This window comes from Madurella fahalii (genome assembly GCF_045866475.1).
Source record: "Madurella fahalii IFM 68171 DNA, scaffold_3, whole genome shotgun sequence".
Lineage (NCBI taxonomy): Eukaryota > Fungi > Ascomycota > Sordariomycetes > Sordariales > Madurella > Madurella fahalii.
The window spans coordinates 1889316-1905427 of record NW_027263973.1 but is presented as its reverse complement, the minus strand read 5'-3'; the positions used below and the strand labels follow the sequence as shown (position 1 = coordinate 1905427).

At 57.2% G+C, this 16112-nt stretch overlaps 7 protein-coding genes across 7 annotated transcripts; 6 read left to right on the top strand and 1 right to left on the bottom strand.

Annotated features, from left to right (window-relative positions):
* Positions 1 to 2256: 2256 nt before the first annotated feature.
* Positions 2257 to 3098, top strand: MFIFM68171_06030 (WW domain-containing protein; the record flags this gene model as incomplete). Its single annotated transcript, XM_071061450.1, has 2 exons — positions 2257 to 2502; positions 2625 to 3098. The coding sequence occupies 2 exons, from the start codon at positions 2257 to 2259 to the stop codon at positions 3096 to 3098; spliced, it is 720 nt and encodes a 239-aa protein (XP_070917551.1).
* An 876-nt stretch (positions 3099 to 3974) lies between these two features.
* Positions 3975 to 4900, top strand: QCR6 (Cytochrome b-c1 complex subunit 6, mitochondrial; the record flags this gene model as incomplete). The annotated part of the gene is made up of 4 exons (XM_071061449.1): positions 3975 to 4061; positions 4270 to 4447; positions 4669 to 4782; positions 4836 to 4900. The coding sequence occupies 4 exons, from the start codon at positions 3975 to 3977 to the stop codon at positions 4898 to 4900; spliced, it is 444 nt and encodes a 147-aa protein (XP_070917550.1).
* A 1746-nt stretch (positions 4901 to 6646) lies between these two features.
* Positions 6647 to 8782, top strand: MFIFM68171_06028 (MFS-type transporter EF102; the record flags this gene model as incomplete). Its single annotated transcript, XM_071061448.1, has 4 exons — positions 6647 to 7120; positions 7292 to 7753; positions 7817 to 8012; positions 8208 to 8782. 4 exons carry the CDS (start codon positions 6647 to 6649, stop codon positions 8780 to 8782), a joined length of 1707 nt encoding a protein of 568 aa, XP_070917549.1.
* A 239-nt stretch (positions 8783 to 9021) lies between these two features.
* ERG27 (3-keto-steroid reductase) lies at positions 9022 to 10505 on the bottom strand (the record flags this gene model as incomplete). Its single annotated transcript, XM_071061447.1, has 2 exons — positions 9022 to 10378; positions 10435 to 10505. 2 exons carry the CDS (start codon positions 10503 to 10505, stop codon positions 9022 to 9024), a joined length of 1428 nt encoding a protein of 475 aa, XP_070917548.1.
* Positions 10506 to 10852: 347 nt separating this feature from the next.
* On the top strand, positions 10853 to 11938 carry MFIFM68171_06026 (Telomeric single stranded DNA binding POT1/Cdc13 domain-containing protein; the record flags this gene model as incomplete). Its single annotated transcript, XM_071061446.1, has 1 exon — positions 10853 to 11938. One exon carries the CDS (start codon positions 10853 to 10855, stop codon positions 11936 to 11938), a length of 1086 nt encoding a protein of 361 aa, XP_070917547.1.
* A 369-nt stretch (positions 11939 to 12307) lies between these two features.
* MFIFM68171_06025 (Sterol uptake control protein 2) lies at positions 12308 to 13563 on the top strand (the record flags this gene model as incomplete). Its single annotated transcript, XM_071061445.1, has 2 exons — positions 12308 to 12373; positions 12430 to 13563. The coding sequence occupies 2 exons, from the start codon at positions 12308 to 12310 to the stop codon at positions 13561 to 13563; spliced, it is 1200 nt and encodes a 399-aa protein (XP_070917546.1).
* A 118-nt stretch (positions 13564 to 13681) lies between these two features.
* On the top strand, positions 13682 to 14625 carry MFIFM68171_06024 (N-acetyltransferase domain-containing protein; the record flags this gene model as incomplete). The annotated part of the gene is made up of 2 exons (XM_071061444.1): positions 13682 to 14090; positions 14315 to 14625. The coding sequence occupies 2 exons, from the start codon at positions 13682 to 13684 to the stop codon at positions 14623 to 14625; spliced, it is 720 nt and encodes a 239-aa protein (XP_070917545.1).
* Positions 14626 to 16112: the final 1487 nt, after the last annotated feature.

Sequence of the window (16112 nt, the reverse complement as noted above, 5' to 3'; positions counted from 1 at the left end):
GTGCCACAGTGCGGTCGGAGAGGGATCGGGAACGGTCCTGAAGGCCCCACCCGGCCGGCGCTCACCCCCTGGTCCTCCCCATTGCATCGGGCGGTGAGCGTTGAGTGGGTCTGGAGAAGCCCGGACCTTTCGGGAAAGCGTCCTAGGGCCACCCTGGAGCCCGGTGAGCAATGGCGTCTGCTGATAGGCGACGACATGAGGTAGAGAAAGGGGAAGACAGGGGCGCCGGCTGGATGGGACAGGCTAGCCATGGATTCACCCAGCATCACTTGTAGGCTGGCCCTAATGCCAGGGTTCGGCACTGCCTTGGTAACGTCGCCTGCTGTGTCTTGCTGTGTATGCGGATGCCCGAGAGCACATGCCATGTGCAGTGTAACCAGAGCATCGATGGCCAACTGCCTGCCCTGGACGTGGGCGTCTTTGTGGGCCGAGGCCGACCCCCATCATTCCGGATTGCGAGGGCCCCGCGGCGCGCCTCAAGAGGCTGACGGGGTGTGTGCCGCTAGGCGACAGGGGGGCGCAACTGCACATCGTTCTCAGAATCCGTTCGACCAGGCTGTTTGCCGCTGGGTGCAGTGGACGTACGGGCTGCATAGGAGACCTGAGGTGCTGGTCCGACAGCAGGAAGGCGGCGGGGACTTGGATCCGAGACTTCGGTGAGAGAAGGCCGAGGTGGTGGATGCGTGCGCAACCTGCTGGCCTTGTTATGAGTAGGGGGAAGCAGCAGTTCGGGCCTACCTGCGTTTGCCTGCTTTGCCATGTTTCGCTTCACTGGCAGCTGCCCTGCAGGCCTGGTGCAGCACCAGCTCGCGTGTAGCTTCGTTTCTGACGCGGCGTGGCAGTCGTGTGGGTTTTCTTTTTGGTTGTTATTATTTTTATTGTTTTGATTTTCTTTTCTTTTCCTCTCCCGCGAGCATGCTGTGTCAAAACAACATCCAACGCTCGCTCAACCGGACGCTACAAGCGAGCAGATTTGAAGGGCACTCGGATGGCGGAACGGGGCGATATTAATAACTAATATTGGCACCAAATCTCAACGTGGGCCGCGGAGAATGAAAGCCAAAACGTCCCGTCCCTTCGTCACTGCACCCCGTCTGCGTTACGGTTGGGTTTTGTTGAGAGGCTTCCCGTGTGGTATCTGCGCGTAGTGGTCACTGGCCACTGGTCACTAGTGTGTCTGTCTAGCGTACCTGCCTGGCATGGGTGACCCGGCGCGGCGTACCACAGCAAGTCGTGGTACCCACAGGCTCCCACATGGGCTAGCGCGGGGTCCCAAGCAGGCATGCCCACGCCACGCCTCACACCTCACATGCCAGGCTCTTGGCCCGCTCTTACCCCTCCACCACGAAAGCTGGGAAACTTCCGCTGCGTGTCTCGCCGTCCCCGGTTCTCGTCCATCAAAGGCTTCCGGGACCTGACGCTCATCCGCGGGGGTCGCCTGGATCTTACCGACCACTACCTACCTACCCTTCCTACGCGGATCTGACTTTTGTCGATTGCACTGGCAGCCCGTTTTCCGTACGTCTCTTTCGGCCACCCCCCGGTGCGTCAGCAATAGCCAGGCTTCGGGTGGCTTCGAAGAGAAGCGAGCCCCAGAGAGAGAGAGAGAGAGAGAGAGAGAGAGAGAGAGAGAGAGAGAGAGAGAGAGAAAGAGAGAGATCGGGTTGCCGAGGCGCGCCGAAAGGTACGCCAACGATCCAGGCATCCCGGCGCAGAGGGCAAGCAAAGCATAGGCTGCCAACACCTCCAGCAAATCCGGCCCACAAACACTATCTCCCAGGAATCCCAGATCTCGGCCGTTTCCTGCAGGCGGCACTTGTGCGGGACGAACTGGTCGTTACCCTCGTGCCGCTACTGTGTGAACCCTGCGGCGTGCTAGCGAGCGACGAATCCGGCGACTCGAGGCCGGGAGCCCCATCGCAAGGCCTCTCGACCTTTTTGACGTGTGTGGGACACCTATACACCACCTAACTGCCTTGCGGTGCAGCGGGCCATCCTGCGGCCGGGCTAGCCCGCCTCCTCTCAACATGTCAATAAAGTAAGTCTATTTCGTCGGCAGGCCCCGTTTCCCATCCCCGGCTACCGACACTACCTCTTGCGTGTCGTGTCTTGCGCTTTTACATACCTTTGACCCGTCCTCCCCCATGACGTCTCTCCTATGCACTCTTGCTCCCTCAGCGCAAATCGGCCGCCTCCCCTGTCTGACACCTGCTCTCACCCGGGACCCCACACCGTCTGCTCCGAACCTGTCAGATCATGGCCGACCAGTTCCTGGCCGAGCAACACACATGGACGCTCATTCGGAACTCTCAGTCTAACGAGGAGGACAGTTGGGTCATGCTGACCCGGGACGGCGAGATTGTGCCCATCCCCGGCGAGAAGATTCTGCATACTTCGCGGCCGCGTGTCAGTCTCGAGATCTCGACGCCGCGTGAGCTTCAGGTCGCCGAGCCGTTTTCCCTCAAGTGCGACAACGGCATCGCCTACATCACAAATGAGCGGGTATGCTCACCGCCCTTCCCCTCTCTCCCCCCCCCCCCCTCCCCGCCTTCCCTTCCTTATTGCTTCTTCTCGGGCCCTTGGCCCCGACGGAGCGGGTCGTTCCCTAGCTTACCGCACTGCAGGTGATCTACCTCCCCGCCAGACCAAGCGGGGACTTCAAGTCGTTCTTCACGCCCGTATTGAACTTTAGCGACACCCATGTCCATTCCTCCTGGATTGGCCCCTGGAGCTGGGGTGGCGTTGTAAGGCCTGTTCCTGGGGGTGGTATTCCCATGCACATTCCGAGGATAGACGTCAAGTTTATCTTCAGGGATGGTGGCCATAGTGACTTCCAGACCAAGTTTGAATGGCTCAAGGAACGCCTGCACCATGCACAAGAATTGGGTGTACTGCCGAGCCAGAACATCGAACCCCCGCCGCCGTACGAGGCCGGTGGATCCGGTCCTTCCAGCAGTGTCCCGGCTGGTTCCCAGACACCAAACCAGCCGGCTCAGCCCGCTCCCGATGAGCCGCCGCCGGATTATGTGGAAGCACAGACGCAGGCCATCACGATGCGGTACGAAGAACGCATGCGGGAGGAAGCAGAGCGACATTGAGCATCAAGCAAAGCTTTGAGGCTGGCGTGGACTCGGTCGTTTAATAACCTTGTTTCCCTGCTTTTCGGTTCATTGTTGACTTGTTTCCCCCCCCTTCGTTTTCTCCATTTCACTCGCAGGCTTCGCTCCGCGCTATGCCAATCCCTGATACCATATTAATTCTGAGTTTTTGCATCGTACAGTATTTGGATCATTTCGGTGGATCTCGGGTGGCCAAAGCCGTTTTATTGTTTATTTTATTGTTTTTTGCTCTCATTTTTAGGGAGCCGTTCTCAAATAGCTTTATGAGCGGAGAGAAAAGGTGCTCACACTGATCTTTGGCTGGCGTCTGTGTTAAACATTTCGGGTCAAGGTTCTATGGGGCTGTATACCACAATTCCATGCAGAGGACGAGGCTACTTTGGGTCTTGCGGTGAAGGATCTGCCGCTGGTTATTGTAAGCTGTCAGACGCTGGTTTTAGAATATCCCTCAATCTGCCTGATTATGTTGTGACCATGTCGCAGGCTCGTCGATTCGTGTGGATGACAGTGGAAGAGCTGCATGGCTGCTCGGCCGCAGATTGTAAAGTCAATCATGCCGCGGTAGTTGTTTGGTGCCACCCCAAGCTCAGCTAAGCTCAGCTCCCACTTTAAAAAAAGCTCAGCCACTAACTCTCACATCCGGCGGCACGTGACAAGCGGAATCAGCCGGAGCTCGGGCCCGAAACAATCTGACCAATCAACAGGATGCAATTGGAAGCCCGGCCGGTTTTCGCTTACCCGATTTTTGCGAGAGCTCCAACGTCGCGCGATTGTCGACTGCTCGAGCAAACCCCGTTCAGGCCACCCGCCAACCTTTCTGCCATTGACACCGCTCGCCGCCCCGGCTGATCAACAATGGGCTTCTGGGACACGATAACCGACCTCGTCGAGGCCGCCACGCCTTGGTCGACGGCTGATGCTGAGGCCCCAGCCAAGGAATCGGTATGCGTCACTTTGGATTATTCCCGCTCTCCGTCTTCTGCTGGCAGGTGCTGGCCCTGGGAAAGGTTTCCGAGAGTTTCTTGCTATCTGCCCGCCGTTTCTGGGTCCTCATCAAATCGGCGAGGCGTTGCTCCATTGTTGTGGCCGTGCGTTGGCCGGAAAGGGCTCGGACAGCAAGTTTTACTGACACGCGGATGATTTTCTACAGACCGAGGAGGTGACCGCCGAGACCACCAAGGAAGAAGCCGACACGGAGAAGGAGGCGTCCGCTACCTCCGAAGAGCTCGCTGCCGAAGAGGAGGCTGCCGCTGAGGAGGAAGAGGAAGAAGAGGAAGAAGAGGAGGAGGAGGAGGAGATTGTCGACCCCAAGGAGAAGTTTGAGGAAGGTGGGTTTACCGATATCGCTTTGTTACCATTGCCGCCGCCTTTCTAGCCCCGAGTCATAACGCTATTGCCGAGGAGGACGAGGTTCTTATGCGTTGCTTCGTCGCCCTTTATCCTAGCCCGCGAAGAGGGGGGCTAGCACTGGCCGATCGATTTGATGCACATGTTTCGCTGCTGCACATGCCAAGATACATGCTGACGCCGGAGTGGTTTTGATATACAGAGTGCAAGGAGTCCAAGCAATGCGCACCTGCCAAGCATCACTTTGACGAATGCGTCGAGCGCGTCACCAATGCCCAGTCCGAAGGCAAGACCAACGAGGACTGCGTTGAAGAATGTACGTATTTCAGCATCTCTTCCTCGCCGGTTAAGCACTGACTCTGCAAACAGTTTTCCACCTTGCCCACTGCGCCTCCCAGTGCGCAGCGCCCAAGCTCTGGTCCGTCCTCAAATAAAACCAATCAAATCGCTCCCCCCCCCCCCCGCGATGGGCCCTGTCTTTCGGTCGGCAGCCGGCAGTCAGCTTCTCCCAGGATAAGGTTGAAGCGTTTTCTCATTGACAACAGGCAAGCGCATATATGGCTTCTATAGAAGAGGAGGATGTTCCCATAGACGAATTAAGGGAGTTAGCTGGCTTTTCTCGTCTGTGAGTGCGAGGGTCGAGGGGCAAGGGGCTGCATCGCCAGGCGGGCTAAAATACAGGACGGTGGGGGAGAGACACTCTGTATATTTGATTCGGCTGGGGGCGGGGGCGGGCCGGATCTGTTGTATCACTACCTGCCCTCTCATCTGGTCACTATTATACTACACGCTGTGAAAGAAGGATATTAGACGTTTGATGCTATGACTAGCTCGCATTTTATTTTCCCTTCCATCCGCGATCTCCGCGCGCCCTTCGCCGCCGTTGGTGCATGCGAGGTACTCAGAGGCTGCCATGGAGCCCGATCTCACATCTCACATTGCAATGGGCCATCTTGCCCCTCTTCCATCATGCATGATGGGCGACTGGCATGCATGAGGATGCAGGCGCGGCGTAAGCAAGGTTGTCACCTAGGTTTTCATGTCTGCCACTCCCTTTTCGTTTCTTATTTTTTTTTTATTTTTTTTTTTTTTTTTCCCATCCGCCGTCACCGTTCAGGATTAGGTACGTATGCACCTAACATGGGGACCAAGGATGACCCAGATTGCGGCTCGGCTCGGTAGGTATATATAGGTACTACCGTAGGTGGTGATGACAGTCCCAATTATTATTTGTTCCTTTTGGTCATTGGCTGTGGGAAGATGGAGAAGATGACTGACCCCCACGGCCAGGTCGTATCGTATTACACGAGGCTCGTGAGGGATTCAATCTCCTTTGTCAGACTCAATTAATCACTACCTTAGCATTGAGTGGAGTGGGGAAAAGATTTGTATGGACTTGGGGGCGGCGGTTGGGGTAAGACGCTGACTGCTTTGGTGGTTTTGGTTTTCTGGGTCAGCAGCACATATTCATGCCTTACACATGTACCTGTATGGTACATGCCAGGGACTAAACACCTCGCCAGTTCAAGTAAAGCTGCACGTGCACCTGCCAGACTGGGGATGATAAGGTAAGAGATGAAACTTGCAAGGGACGGGAGCATTGTTTCCCGGCAGCGTTGAGCTTGATATGAAGCTGGCCAAAAGCTTGCCTTGAGCTCAGTGGCCGTCCCCCGTGGCTTTGATCCTGTTTGGTGTACACCAAAGCCCAGTCGCGGCGGCTGGCAATACCTCGCTCTTGTACGGCTTCTAAAAGGACGTTGATGGATCATCTCTAATCCACTGTCATTTGACCCCTGGCCGGCTTCCCTACCATTCACATGCGGGGACGGACCCCAGTCCCAGTCCGGGCGAGCGTTGTTGCCAAGATCTCGGGAAGAGGGGATGCGCCACGAAAGACTAAAGTGATCATGGGTTATTCTAGCGCTATACTTCGTACAAGCATGCGAATCTTGCTGGATCTGCTTTGTTTCGTCTATATTGTGTATTCTACAAATCCAAATCCAAATCCGTAGGAGAGGCAATAGGAGTCAATCTGACGGAGGATTCAAACAGGAAAGCCGCAAACTTGGAGAGGACCGCGCAATCAGCCGCAGCGCGCCGCGATCCTGCAGACCGACCCCTAGACCCATGCTGTGCAACTTCGCGCGTCGACAACGGAGGCCGGCTTGAAAAGCTTGACCATGGCCCACGGCGAAAAGGCCGGAACAGAAACGCGTAGCGCCAGTCAAGACGAAAGTGCACGCGACTCGGGCATCGGTGACGACAGAGGCAACAAGGACAAAGTTGGCCACAAGATGCAGGGACGGGCTCATCCATGGCAGGAGCTTAGGGGGGAAGAGGGCGGCGAGGATGACAAGAAAACGACGAGAAGTGGCGGCAGTGGTAGCGACAACGGCATCGGCGACACCACTATGGTAATCAAGCGCGGCACTTCGGACGACATAGGACCGATTGAGATGAATGAGCTCCCGACGCAGACGCGGCAGACGGGTGCGGGGCTTTCGCCGCATGCACCGCTTGGCTCGGCGTCGGAGGCTGCAGATGCCAACGGTGGCAGTACGGCGGTGCCGGCCGCGGCCGAGTACAAGGTGTATAAGCGGCGGTGGTTCGGATTGCTGCAATTGACACTGCTGAATATCATGGTCAGTTGGGATGTAAGTGGATTTTCCCCATCATCCTCTTCTCCTCTGCCGCGCAGTTGTTTGGTGGCGGTTGGGGCCACTCCCGCCACATCTGCATCCTGTCGCGCAGAGTTCCGCTCTGAAGCGCTGGACGGGAAACGGCCAGCCGGTATCATGCCCTACTGATCCGCCACGAACCAACAGTGGCTCACCTTTTCGCCGGTCGCCAGCCACGCAGCGCGGTACTTCAACACCGACGAGACCACTATCAACTGGCTAAGCACAGCTTTCCTATTCGCCTTTACGTTTATCACCCCCGTGGTCATCTACGTCCTGCACTTGGGCCCGAAGCCGTCCATCATCGTATCTGCCTCCCTCATCCTGGCCGGGAACTGGATCCGTTTTGCCGGCTCACACTCGAGCTCGGGGGGTTTGTTCGGTGTCGTGATGTTTGGGCAGATCCTCATCGGTCTGGCCCAACCTTTCGTGCTTGCAGCTCCCACCCGTTACTCAGACCTCTGGTTCACGAACCGGGGCCGTATTGCTGCTACGGCACTGACCAGTCTGGCAAACCCGCTCGGCGCAGCTCTGGGCCAACTGATTGTCCCGTTCTGGGTTACCCAGCCGAGCGATATGTCCAGCATGGTGCTTTACGTCTCCATCATTGTGAGTAGCAGAAATTATCCCACGAGATAAGCTTAGCTCCGGCATCCTAACGACTATTTCTAGTCTTCGGTATGCGCCATACCGTCCTTCTTCATCCCCGCCGCCCCTCCGACCCCAGCAGCTCCCTCAGGCGAAACCCCCAAGATGAGCCTGCGCGCCTCAGCCAAGGTCCTCTTCAACCAGCTCGAGTTCTGGCTGCTCTTTGTGCCGTTTTCAATCTACGTCGCCCTCTTCAACGCCATCTCCTCCCTCCTCAACCGTACGTTCCATCCCAATGACTAACACATGAACTCCCCTTTTTCTAGCCGTCTTGTCTTGGCCCCCTTTTTGCTCACGAGCATCTCTATCCCCGTCCCGCAATGAAACCTCTCGGAAGCCCTCTTCCAAAGAAGACGAACAGAATGAATGAAAAAAAAAAAAGGAAACACGCGGCTAACATAACCCGTTCATCCAGAAATCATGCTTCCCCACGGCTACAACGAAGAGCAAGCCGGCATAGCCGGCGCCCTCCTCATCGTCGTCGGCCTCGTCGCCTCGGCCGTCACCTCCCCGCTGATCGACCGCACCAAGGCCTACCTCGTCGCCATCCGCCTCGCGGTCCCCCTCATCGGCCTCTGCTACCTCGTCTTCATCTTCATGCCGCCCACCAACCCCTCCGGGGGCGTGGCGGGCCCCTACGCGGTCATGGCGGTGCTCGGCGCCGCCTCCTTCTCCCTCCTCCCCGTCGTCGTCGAGTACCTCGTCGAGCTGACCCACCCCATCAGCCCGGCCGTGACGTCGACGCTGGCGTGGAGCGGCGGCCAGGCCTTGGGCGGCGTGTTCATCATCGTCTGCGGCGCGTTGAAGGCGGGCGAGGGCGGGGACCCCCCCGGGGATATGAGGAACGCGCTGATATTTATGGCGGTCGTGGCGTTGGTGGCTGTGCCGGTGCCGTTGTGCTTGGGCTTGTTTGGGAGGGGGGAGAGGTTGGTGCTGAGGAGGGTGAGGTCGGATGAGGAGGTGAGGGAGAGGGGGGAGGAGCCGAAATGAGTCCCTGAGTTGGGTATGACTGATGATTTGGGCCATGGTTGGAGTTGTTATGAGGATGGTCTTGATTGTTTATCTCGAGTTTGTATATATGGAGGGCATTAATGTTTATTGGGTGCTTGGGGAGGACCGACTTTGCGCAGATACCCCGATCCTCCACCATCTATGAGTATTTAGGCCAGCCACATGTAGCGGCAGCCTTTGAAATTACGATTAGCAATAGTATATGCGTTATTTCGTCTTCATGACCGCCCAGCCTCCACGGCATCGACCCTTGCCTCCCACTCTTCCCTCAGTTCCTCCATCTTCCGCCAGCACGTGGCCCCTAGCGCCTGGAACTCGGCCAGCCTCTCCTCAGTCACATCCACCGCGTCCCCTTTTCGCCCGGAGAGCTTGCCTTGCTGCTTCAACGCGAGCATCTCCTCCACCTTGCCCTCCCAACCCCAGCCGTCCACCTCCGTCTTCTTCACACGGCACTCTCCCATGATGTTGGTGCTGGTCCCCCACTTGACACGCTCGGCGTGCGCCGCGTCCAGCCACGCCTGATCCTGCAACGCCATCCACACCGGTGCGCACGCCCCGTTGTACCCCGTGATTGGATGCCACGGGGAGCCCAACCAGCGGGCAATGTACAGGACGATGGTGTACCAGAAGTGCATGAAGGCGTTGAGCGGGAAAAGAGTCGTCTGGACGACGCCCGGGTGGACGAGGTAGATTTTGGGCGGCGTAGGGGGCTGCGACTTGCCGTTTGACTGGTCCTTGTCCTTGTTAAGGGGGCTGATGCTGAGGTAGCGGTCAACAAATGGTCTAGAGGCTGGGAGGGTCGATGTCAGAGCCAAGACATCCGTCAGTCGTTTGGTGGACTCGTAGGCGGCTTTGGTCTTGATGGCCTGGAAATCATCCAGTGACAGACACGGCCAGTCCGGCTCGACGCTCGTCTCCCAAATGATGCGGCCTGGCGGGAGGGTGCTGCTAGCGGGGCGCGTGAGCAGCGGTACCAGCCGCTGCGCAAAGATGTAGTGCCCGAATACGTTGGCGCAGAAGACCTCTCCCATCTGCGGCGAGCCGTTTCCCTTTGTGCCTTTGATGGGGTCGATGAGGTGCCCCCCGGTAGCGCCCTTGAAGGTGGGCCAAGTTGTAGCGCTGACGAGACCTTTGGTGAAGATGTTGTGGAAGACCTTGGACCAATCGAGGCCGTCCCACCCTCCTATACCAGCGTTGAAGATGACGGAATCCAGGCGTGGAATTTTGACATCGACCAGCGATTCGAAGCTGTCATCGTTGCTGAGGCTGGTGACGGTGCCAAAGAGGAGCTGATTCGCTGCGCGGCGGATGGTGGGCAGGTTGCACAGGTCGACCTGGACGCTGAGGATATGGACTCGCCGAGTAGTTTGCTTCGGATCGTAGTCGGGCCCAGCGCGTGACCGGAGGATTTTGGATGTCGCAGCGAACTGTTTCGCGTGTTTGCGGAGGGCATCGATCGTGTCCTGAGACTTCTTGGTACTCCGCGTGGTGGGTATCACAACCAGATGCGACGACAGGGATCGTGTCGTGAGGTATTCGTCAATGAGCCGTTCGCCGATGCCAAAACCAATTCCGCTGTAGCGCTTGACGTCAGAGCAGATGAAGGGTGATTTTCTCAGGGCGGCACGTACCTGTTACCACCAGTCACCAACACGAACATGGTGTCACGGCTTGGGAGCCTTTCCCACGGTGCTGGAGCCATAGTGGCGGAGATGTCCGATTCTGGTGTCCAAGATTGCTCGATCAAGATGCCAACTCGATACCGGATCGCTATACCGTATAATTGAGCTTGAACTAGCTGATGGCAGTTACCGGCGACTCTGGACTTCTTGACAGCAGAGTTCGGATGGCGGTCGAGGTCGCCACTGCAAAAATGTCTATTGGACAAGTGAACTGCATGTGGGGCATGTCTCTTCCCGCCGCCCTGCGCTAGAGGCTCGCCCCACTGCTCGCCTTGCATACCTGGGGACAGGGCCCTAGCTTTCCTCTTCCAAATCCCTGCCTGGTTCCAAATCCTATCCCAACAAGAGAACTGGTGGATTCGGCAGCATGGTCAACAAAGTCCTGATACTCGCTGGAGCTCCCGAGAGCAGTGTGATCGATTGGGCCTCCACAGAGCTGCTCTCGGGCTTTCACGACACCATCGCTCGATTCCTCGACAATAGCAACACAGGCAACCGCGCCTCTCTCGCAGAGTCCTCCGCATCCGAGCATGCAGCTTGGCGGTCACTCTCGTTGGACCAGACGAGGATTCCAATTGGTTTCTCGCACCAGTATGCCTTCGAGTTCGACTACCTGCCGCGCGGTTCGGCCACTGGGGCGAGCACAGAGTTTCTCACCACGGCGTCTATCTCCTTCGCTTGGGAGGGTGACAACGATGAGCACAGTGCCGTACTGTCGCAGTTCTACGAGCATTCTATAGCCGTCTACCAGGATTTGCCCTCGTCCCAGCTCATCTCTTGTCCGGGCAGTCAGGTCACCTCGTTTATCAGCGACGGCTCGACCTCCTTTCTCAGCCGTGATGGCAGTCAGGCCCAATCTCTCCGAGGCCCATTGCAGTTCAGGGGCAGCGACATTCTCACTGATCTTGAGAGTATTCCTTCTGCAGCATACCTCCTCAAAATTTTACCACAGACCATGACCTGCAATCTGATTGTGGGAATCATCTCCATCTCGCAACCGCGCATGGTCAAGACCCGGTGGGGCGCCACGAGACACCTCGTCGAAGTCCTTGTTGGCGATGAGACCAGGGCTGGTTTCGCCATAACATATTGGCTGCCGTCTGACAGCCTGGCCGAGAGCCCTCTCGCAGGGCTGCGGCCCCAGGACATTCTCCTAATGCAGAATGTGGCTCTCAACGTCTTCACCAAGAAGGTGTACGGGTCCAGTCTGCGAAAGGAACTCACAAAAGTATACCTGCTGTATCGAATGAGGTTGGACGCTGGAGACACGGGTGGGTATTACAGCACTGCCGACCTCGCATCCAATAATAGCACCCATCCGCAGCTAGAAAAGACGCAACGGGTTCGAGATTGGGTGCTCAACTTTGTCGGACAGGGAAGTCACGCCGAATCCAAGACGAGCCCCAGAGCTCGCTGGGACAGACCACCTGCGGACGATACTCAATTGACATGACCAGCAAAATGTTAAGTGCCTTGAAGATAGGAAATCAAGAACAGAGTTTTACGTCCGCCGACTGCTGGAAGCTCCCTCGTCGAGGACCCAGCAATCCCCGGCAAAAGGCCATCGGTCGGCTTCCGTCCCGAATGGAGTCCGGCCCCGGCTTGGCGGCACGGATCATCGGGTGAGACCCGCGTGTGGCTGAGACCCCCTGACGCGTAATGACGAGAATTGCGACGACGTAGCGCCACGGTGTTCGCCAGCCTCTCTCGAACCCGCGGATACGTATAATTCTTTTGTCCTCCATTACCGATTTGCCCCAAGGAAGCTTCCACGACAAGCTTGCCGAGATCGATAATGGACACTATGCCAGCTCCTCCAAACATGATGCGCAGAAGTCACAAGAAATCCCGGAGGGGATGTCTTGAGTGCAAGCGTCGCCATATCAAAGTAGGAGACAGTGACACTCTCCCATGTGGCCACACCTAGAAAAGCTGACTCCGCAGTGTGACGAGACCCGCCCACAGTGCATCAACTGCACCACCGGGGAACGAGACTGCCAGTACTCGATTCCTTGGAATGAGCCCCGGAAGCCACCGTCAGATTACTCCACCGGCTCGCAGATCTCGTCTCCCGGATCTACTTCCAACCCCACCCCCGCAGCATTCCCCGAGGTGCACCACCCCCCGGTTGATGAACCGCATCTCGCAGTTGATATGGTCCACATGGAGCTTCTTTACCATTACGTGTCCGACGACGGGGGGATATACCCGTTGCTGGACGATTGCCTTAAGCATATCATCATGGCGACGGCCCTCCGCGAGCCCTACGTCATGCATTCGGTCCTCGCACTCTCGGCGCATCATCTCAGTGTTATCCGGCCCGGCCAGCAACCTTTCTACCACAACCTGGCGATCCAGCTCCAGACGCGCGCACTGTCCCTTTTTAACAGCATCGACGTCAGTTTCTTTGGCGACTCAATTGAGAAACGGATCCCCGTCTTCATCTTCTCATGCCTGTTGGGGTTCCATGCCCTCTGCGATTTCCTATCCCACCGAGACGGCGACTTCGATTCGGCCATAGCCCGGTACCAGGCGTACCTACGTCTCCATCGCGGCATGCACACTGTCATGGCAGGCCATTGGGACGGGCTCCGAGATACAGAGCTAAGAGTGATCTTCGACGAGTTATGGCCACGGCGTTTCCGAATGAAGCTTGAGGGGCAAGAATGTGACGATATCCGGAGAAGAATTGAGTCTTCCAGTTTAGACCCCAACGAGCTTGCGACGACTCAAAAAGCCATTGACCTTGTGCAGGCGGTGCTCGAGGCCCGACACAGCCTAAAGCGCAGAGCATATATCCTCGGCTCCTGGGCCGCCTTGATTTCTGAGCCATTTGTAGGGATGCTAGAGAGGGGCCGGCCCGAGGCGCTGGCAGTCCTTGCGTACTATTTCCTGGCGCTCCATTACTGCCGCGATGTGTGGATGGTCGGCGGTGCGGGCCAGTTCCTCCTGACGTTGCTTGTTGATCACTTTCGGGGCGGGGAGTGGGAAGCATGGGTGGGACCACCGTACCGGATGCTGAAAGATTCGTTGGAAAACGAAGCATTCGGGGGTCAGTTCCCGGCTGCCTGTCGATAGCTTGGTACAAGCCATGCTCATGCGCGACATGTGTCACATGATTTCCCTGCGCGGTTAGCCACCTAAGGTTCGGCCCTCGTTGCGGCCCAAGCTAGCCCTGCCCGTTTCACCACATCAGATGCCGCATGTCCCAATGGCTCGGAACTACACGTACGTGGTCGCCCGACCCCTGGAAGCCGATGCTTCCCGCATCGCTGAGATCCACGTCGCGGCGATGGATTCCAATCCGTTGTTGCATGCGCAATTCCCCACTTCCGACAGCCTAGTGGCGCTCCAACGCTTCTTGGAAGCAGACACGGCCGACCGGCTGCGGAACCCCACCAGCGGATTCCTGGTCGCGCGAGATCCCGAGGCTGGAACGATCGCCGGCTTTGTCAGGTGGGACTCGCCGTCGCATCCGGAGCATGTCAAGCTCGAAAGTGGCAGCCTGCGAAACTTGGAGGGATGTCGGCGCGAGTTCCTAGACGAGTATTCGTCGCGTGCCGCCGAGGCCAAGAGAAGATCGTTCTGTGACAATCCCTGTTACTGTAGGTGATCTCAAAAGTCTCTATTTCCGCCGGGCCCTCAGGAACTCTGGGATATTTGGAGGCAAACCAAATGAGATGCAGTCCATCCGGCCGGGCCCACGATTGGACGGTCTGAGCCGGTGGGGATTGGCTGTCACCTGGCCGAGCAATCGCCGTTTCCCCTGACGGCCCTGTCTAGTGTTTCTGGAAATTGTGGGTAGAAGGCTAACTTGTTCCCCATCTAGGCTTGAGCTTCGTCTGTGTCGATCCGCTTCTTCAAGGTCGGGGAACCGGTTCCCTGCTAGCCCGGAAAGTGCTTGAAATGGCAGACGCGGATGGATTGCCGGTTTACCTGGAGTGCACCGAAGTCGCGGTCCCCATGTATGAGAAGCTTGGGTTTCGAGGCATCGATTCTTTTGAGATGAGGGTTCCGAGATACGGTTTGGCAGGTCAAGGCGACGTTGTCTATCGGGAGTTGTGTATGACTTGGTATCCCGCGCCCAAGGAGCAACAAGCCGGTGTCTCTAGGTGTCAAACCGACAGGTTCGAAGTGTGAGGGTTAAAGTGTATGATCAGCAAGCTGTTAGACTGATGGACGAAAACCTCTTCGACGACAACTTAAACCGGGCACAAGTGCATCTTTCTTGGGGCATTGCAGCCAATGGCCGGCCCGCTCCGGCTCCCGGCCGCCCTTCCGGCGTGGTCCGCTCCCCCCGGCAAACCCCGTGGTATCACTGGGATTGCATCATGCAGCTGAGGCCAAAGAAACTGAGATCCCACTAAATGGACGTGTTTCCTACAGAGAATTCTATTCTCTCCCGTGAGTTCTGCAGGAGCTGATGAAGTAAGTGTATGTTAATTCAACTACCTTGGGTCTCAAAAGAGCCGGGTATCCTTTCCGGGTCGCTTGGATGATGAATGACTCCGGCAAATCAACTCGCCGCTTACTCTCTGGCATATGCAGATTGGCCGAAGTTGGACAGGTGATGTAACGATGGCTGGTTGGCACCCCCGCGCCGAAGGAGCTGTGGAACGCAGGCGCAGGGGACCCTTGAAGTCTCCTCCACAGTTTCAGGGACCTGGGGAGTGGGGTGTTGGAGGAGCAAGGCGTTCCCTAAACTGTCTCCGGAAGACCCTCACGCGCCCACTCCCACACGAGAGCTTTAAATGGAGGCCAGTCGTGTGTTACCTGCAGCCATCTTCTTCGATCTGAAATCCTTGAAGCTCTCGTGTCTTTGCCGTGATAGGCTGTTGGGCGATTCGCGGCAGGCAAGACAGAGCTGGTCAGCCCACACAGGCTTCTAGACGCAAATGCATGCAATTGTACTTTCGAAGAAGCACCCCGCTCTCTCGGCCTAACCTCCCTATCACCTTTTCCCTACTATGTACTACTACATTTACCTACCTTACCTGCCGGCCATCCGGCGATGACGGACCAGAACGATAAAAACTCGGAGCCGCAGAGCTGGGCTCAATCGTTTCAACGCCGTGTTTTCCGCTGCCGTGCATGGCCCATCGCACTAGCGGATCTGGGCGCGCTCACCAATCGGCCCCTGGGTACGAGGTTCCGGCAGGCTCGTTCATCGTACATGTTTTGCAAAGAATCCGGCCAACGGGGACGCAAAACATGCGACTCTGACAGAAGGATAAAAGCAAGGGCGCCAGGCTTGTGACGCTGGGCAGCGCTTTCTGATCCGATCCGACGTCGTTGACGCATTCTGACTCGGCAAAGGGGGGAGCCATTACGTTAAATGTATTCCCGAAAGGGCGGTAGCTGGCTAACCAGTCGTTTTCTATTTGGTAATCGGGCGCCCATCCGCATCGACGGGACGATGCTTCGGCGGGGCACATGCAACGCTTTGAGGCGACCCCCGGGCGACTTTTCGGCGCTCCTATCGAGCTTGCTGCCTAAACATGGACTGCTGTGAAAAGCTTAGCACTCTGTTACTGCAATGAACACCGCCAGGGGCCTGCCAAAGTCGCTGCAGGTACCGCCCGACCTGCAACCGTTATCTCGGACTTTTGGCATTAGGAATTTCCAAC